This window comes from Octopus bimaculoides, chromosome 8 (assembly GCF_001194135.2).
Source record: "Octopus bimaculoides isolate UCB-OBI-ISO-001 chromosome 8, ASM119413v2, whole genome shotgun sequence".
Taxonomy (NCBI): domain Eukaryota; kingdom Metazoa; phylum Mollusca; class Cephalopoda; order Octopoda; family Octopodidae; genus Octopus; species Octopus bimaculoides.
Genome location: NC_068988.1, coordinates 12699790 through 12705324, shown reverse-complemented (window position 1 = coordinate 12705324; position 5535 = coordinate 12699790). Strand labels below are relative to the sequence as shown.

At 38.8% G+C, this 5535-nt stretch overlaps 1 protein-coding gene across 4 annotated transcripts in view; it reads right to left on the bottom strand.

Annotated features, from left to right (window-relative positions):
- Positions 1-5535, bottom strand: part of LOC106875024 (homeobox protein TGIF2) — a 55573-nt gene that overhangs the window by 25354 nt on the left and 24684 nt on the right. Inside the window, exon 1 of one of the 4 annotated variants that reach the window (XM_014922993.2) lies at positions 2454-2687. The exons of 1 other annotated variant lie outside the window; for it this stretch is intronic. In XM_014922993.2, the coding sequence (XP_014778479.1) occupies positions 2454-2466 (13 nt within the window). In that variant the 5' untranslated portion in view covers positions 2467-2687. 2 more of the 4 variants (XM_014922979.2, XM_014923001.2) reach the window with 2 other exon arrangements.

Sequence of the window (5535 nt, the reverse complement as noted above, 5' to 3'; positions counted from 1 at the left end):
TTCCTTTACCTCTGCCCGGTGACGATTATTCCATAGCTTATTTTGTCACAACACATGCAATTAACCCATTTGAATTTTCGTCCCGCTCCTCAAATTAATCGATGAAATTTTAAAATTTTGCTACTTTTATCTCAACATATCAAGAAGGAAGTGTGAAGCGGGGGTCTTGATGAGCTGAAAAGACAAGTGAACCTTGTCAGTGCAATCAACATCCAAAGTTGTCGAAAAGAGTCACATGGATGAGTCTGTATTTCTGTTTGTGACAAGTGAAATTATGAGGAACCAGTTCACCGTTTACACCGGTAAAACTAATTCGCGTTATTCTTGTCACCTAGTAATCAATAAGTTCGTTTTCATGGCAGTTGGAACGTTTTCTCTGCAAGGATGGCCACCTTCGCACGACTACAGCTTAAAAACGCAATCGAGCTAACATGGTTGCATGAATTGCTAGAAACAGCAGACAAATTTTCCCTATCACCCACCCTTATTTAAGGGCAAGAATACATTCGCGAATGCAATCCTATATAGTGTCTCAAAAAGCTGGTTGGATGGTCACAACAGGAATTGTTTTGATCAGGGACGACATGGGTTAAGCATCAACAGCAAACAAAAGTGAATTTCAACGGTTAATAAAAAGAAACCTGATGTTTCCTTTCCTCTGATAATAATCTTAATAATTTTTTTTAATTAACAAGTGTATGTGCGAGGGTTAATAAGAGGGAGGGGGGAATTAATAAATAAAAATGCCACATTAAATTTGACTAATTCTACAAAGAGGGAAAATGGCAAAATATAAGGTAAATCTGGATGTATGACAAAAGAATAACGTGAAACTAAAATAACATGTACCTACTATAATTTTAAAACAATACACATACACAAGTCAAATAGGTAGCCCTTACGAGCATTCTCGAAGAGCTAAAAAAAAGGGGAAGAACCCCCAGCAAATATCCCTCTAAGCTAGGGGTTCTCAACCATTTCTTTTTATCTTTGATTAGTATTTTATTCTGGTGGATCCCTCATAATCATTTGATGTTTAACTAATTTTATAGAAACTTCTTTAAAAATTCCCATTTTGTTTTTCACACATTAACTTGTGTAAATTGAACTATGTAAAATGTTAGAGAAAAAAAACCTAGCTTTTTCTTGCAATACATATCAATACATACATACATCTAATGCAAAGTTTATTCAGGGGCCCTTAAAATACTTTTTGGAACCCCAGTTTACTATTTTGTAGCAAGACCCCCGCCCCAACAATTTTGTATGGACCCTCAGGAGCCATATGGATCCCAGTTGAGAACCACTGCTCTAACACTCTTAGTTAAGAAAACGTGTAGTCACAACATACACAAACATACAAATGGGATGGTCAAGGCTGGGACGGCTTTGATTAAAAAGTAGGCCTGTTCGATCAGGGGTGATGGGGGTGGGAACTAAAGAACAATAACAATTACGATACTAAATATTTTGTCTTACCTGAATTCATTTTCCAAAAACGGAAATATGTATGTATAATTATATATATAACTTTCGGTGGCGGGGGTGGGGAACTGACGTTTTTAGCTTTTATCTTCTTTCTTCAGAGAATTAAATTTAAAAAGAAAATATCTTCAACTGAACACACAACAGATCCTGCCTTTTAAGTGAGGCTTTCAAATGCTGTGGATATTTCCCCATAATCACTTCATTCGCAGAAACAAACAAACAAATAAAACATTATCTAGAACTTAATACCAGCAGACAATATAAATATGAATATAAAATTTATAAACAATTAACAACGTGAAATGAAAAATATGTAAACAAACAAAACAGCAAAGAAAAAAAAGGGAACAAAAAAAAACAAACAAGAAATAAATAAATTAAAAAAAAATTAAACAAAAACTCAACTTGCGATGTGACTGGAGCAGAAAGCGAACATATTCTACGAAGAGAGAAACGAGTGAAAGATTGGGGGTGTGGAGGAGGCCATCAGTACAATGTGTGTGTGTGTGTGTCTTTTCTCTTGACAGCTTGATTAATTATAAATGACCAGAGAGAGAGAGCGTGTGTGTATGTGTGTGGTTAAAAGAAGCCGTTGGCTAAGATACCCAGTCACTTTAATGATGGAAAAACATTGTGTGTATACATACATACATACATACACACACACTTCTGTGTGTAAGCAGACGGGACGAATCTGCTGGTGTGAGCGAGACATTTGTGTGTGTACATGCGAGGGAGGTAGCTAATACACACAGCATGGTGTGTTTACATGTTTCGTGGTATATGCGTGCTCATCACTACTTTCGTTGGACTTGTTAAAAGTTTTACTTTTTCTCTGTGTGTGTATGTATATCTGCGTACATTTGATCGTGTTATACTGCGAGAGGTATTTATGTATGTATGTATGGTCATGTGTATATACATTTCAGCTGTACATTTGTGATGTCTCTTCTTTTTCTACCCACCTTGCTTTCTCATTCATCCATTATACGACCATATGTGTGAACCCGTTAATAATGGCGTGTATTTGTGATACATATCTTTAAGGTGTGCCACTCAACCTCTCACCCCGACTCTGTCTTTCTGGTATGTGCGTTTATGTTACCGAGCGATGTGTATATGTGTGTGTGTGTGTGCGTGTGTACGTACATATACATCTATGGTATGCGTGCCCTTGAGGAAGCCCATCCTCCCAGCCCTCGTCTTTCCCCTCCCCCTCTAAACCATCTTCCATCTCTCTGCGATATATGCGCACGTGTGTATTTTAAAGCTTGTGTGACCACTTCGCACGGTAATTCATGTCGGTATGTGGTCATGACTGTTTTCTCCATCAACCAGTCTGACAAGTTAAACACACACTCACGCACACACACACACACACACGCAGCTATCCGGCAGTGAAATAGAGAAAGTTTAAGAGGAATATGCAAATATGTAAATACCGAATTAAATTAGTAAATAATAAAATTAAACTGACTAAAAACTACACCACTCTTTCTCTCTAACACACACGAGTAAATGAACAAACGAAAGAAAGTAGCACTCAAGACATTATTTGAAAGAGTTACATATACTTTAAATCTCTGTGTGCCAGCATCTGCTGAGATGGACGTCTCCTATGCGTCCACGAAACTTAAGTCATGTGAAGCCGAGCAAAACCCGTGCCTGCCTGCCTGCTACGCGGGTGTGCGTTTTCTGTATATCTGTACATAAAGACTCTAGGCACAGGGCACGAAATGTTTGGAGAGGAGCGGGCAGTCGATTAGATCGACTCCAGTACGCAGCTGGTACTTAATTTATCGACCCCAAAACGATGAAAGGCAAAGTTGACCTCGGGGGAATTCGAACTCAGAACGCAAAGACAGACGAAATACCGCTAAGCATTTTGGCTGGCGTGCTAACGTTTCTGCCAGCTCGCCACCTATAAAACGACCAAATATCAACTGAAGAGCATTCAGTAGACAAATGTGGTGTATAGGATTTATTTTTGGGTAAAAAATGGTTAACAGTCATTCTGACGTTTCGCCAGCGAACGACATCGTCAATCTGTCAAGACCAGTCTTTGGAGAAACTTTGAAGTCGTTTCCATGTAGAAAGGTAATGCCATGACTTGTTCCAGGGCCTCTGAGATTGGTGGTAAGCTTCATCAAACTAGAGACCTGGCCTGGATATTAGTTGAGTGAACTCTACTAAAGGCACCCTGGGTACTAGGTGCTGTTTAACTGTTTGATGGATTAAGTCTTCCATGCAAATAAACAATGCTTTGATTTGAACTCAGAATGCAAGGATCCAGGACAAATACTGCAATGCATCTGGTCTGACATTCTTAGTTCTGCCAATACACACACCATCCTGGATTTGCACATTTTTTGTGATGAGTATGGACAAGAATAGCTGTGTAAAGAAGTGCCGATCTCTAACTGTGGAGGGAACCTGTGGAAGAGGTAGACCCAGGAAGACAGTGAAATATGATCTTTGAATGTTGAATCTCATGGAGTGATGACAAGTGACTGAGACATTTGGCAATTTGCTGTGCTTGAGAAGACATGTCAAGCCAAGTGAAATCATAGTTGTGAATGGTGTTGGTGACACGTAAGAGGCACCCAGCCATAGAAACCAAGCCAAAACAGACTGGAGCCCGGTGCTGCTCTCTGGCTTACTAGCTCCAGTTAAACCCTCTAAACCATGCACGCGTGGAAAATGGACGCTAAATGATGACGTGATGATACACACACACACACGACAGACTTTAGTATCTATTTACTAAATCCATTCATAAGGCTTTGGTTGCCCTGCAGAGGTACTAAATCCAAAACCATGAGGTTGTGAAGCAAACCTCTTAATCACACAGCCATACCTGCACCTATTCTCACAACATATGGATTAAGTAAAACCTAAAAGAAAACTAGAGGAGTGGTGTGTGTGTGTGTGTGTGAAAGGAGAGGTAATTAACAAACGTTACTACCACAAATATAGCTAAAAAGAAAATGAAAGAAATGTTTTCAGTAATGTGACAGTGGCAATAATAAAATTGGGTGGGTAGGGATCTCACAGCCTGGCCTGTCCCTCCCTGTGTACAGCACATAAGTAGAGGAATTCACATAGAATGACCCATGAATGTCACCACACTCACAGAAGTACAGAATGTAGTACAGTCAACAAAAAGCAGACCATCAAACAACAGCAGAGCACTCACTGACAGAATGTTTTTGTTTTAAAATTAAGAATAATATGTCACTTGTTTATAAAAAATATATTTTGGAATTGCAATGAAGACTATATCTTATGTTATAGAACTCTGTCATTTAAATCACAACAAGCTACAAGATGAACCAATAGACAAGCTTCTGCAAAGCTACACAACCCAGCAGAGATGCTGGGGCAACACCCTGAAGGGTTTTAGTTGAACAAATCGCCTCTAGTATTTGTTTTATTTAAATTTTGGTACTTATTCTAGCAGTCACTTTTGCTAAACTACTAAGACACAGAGAAGTAAACAAACCAATATTGATTGACAAGAGAGGGGAGAAGGTGGCAAACAGACAGAAAGACAAATACACACACACACAAACTGCAGGCTTCAGTCTGCAAAATTCACTCACAAGACATTGGTTGGTTTAAAGGCTATAGGACAACACACACAGTGGGAGTAGACTCAAAGCCATGTGGTTGCAAAGTGAGGCTATTATTTCTAGCAGGGCGATCAACCACATAATAGTGCCCTTGGCTTGCATGTGTCAGACTTGTCACTATGGCTGTCACATAGCAGAGTCCAAGCAACAATAAACACATGTTGTCATTTATTGGTTCCCTGGCAGCTGCTGAACAGCATAAATTCATTGATTTATGCTAAATAAATAAATATTAGCTTTTGTCATAACCTCATTCTCATCCAGTGAAGAAGCACCACTTAGATTTTAGTAAAAAAAAAAAAATCCCTTTGATTATCCAGAAAGCCAAAATTATTCTATCGAGTAAAGGTAAGGCTGACTGGATCATTTATCCCCAAGTGGACAAAAATATTGAAAAAAAAAAAAAAAAAAAAAA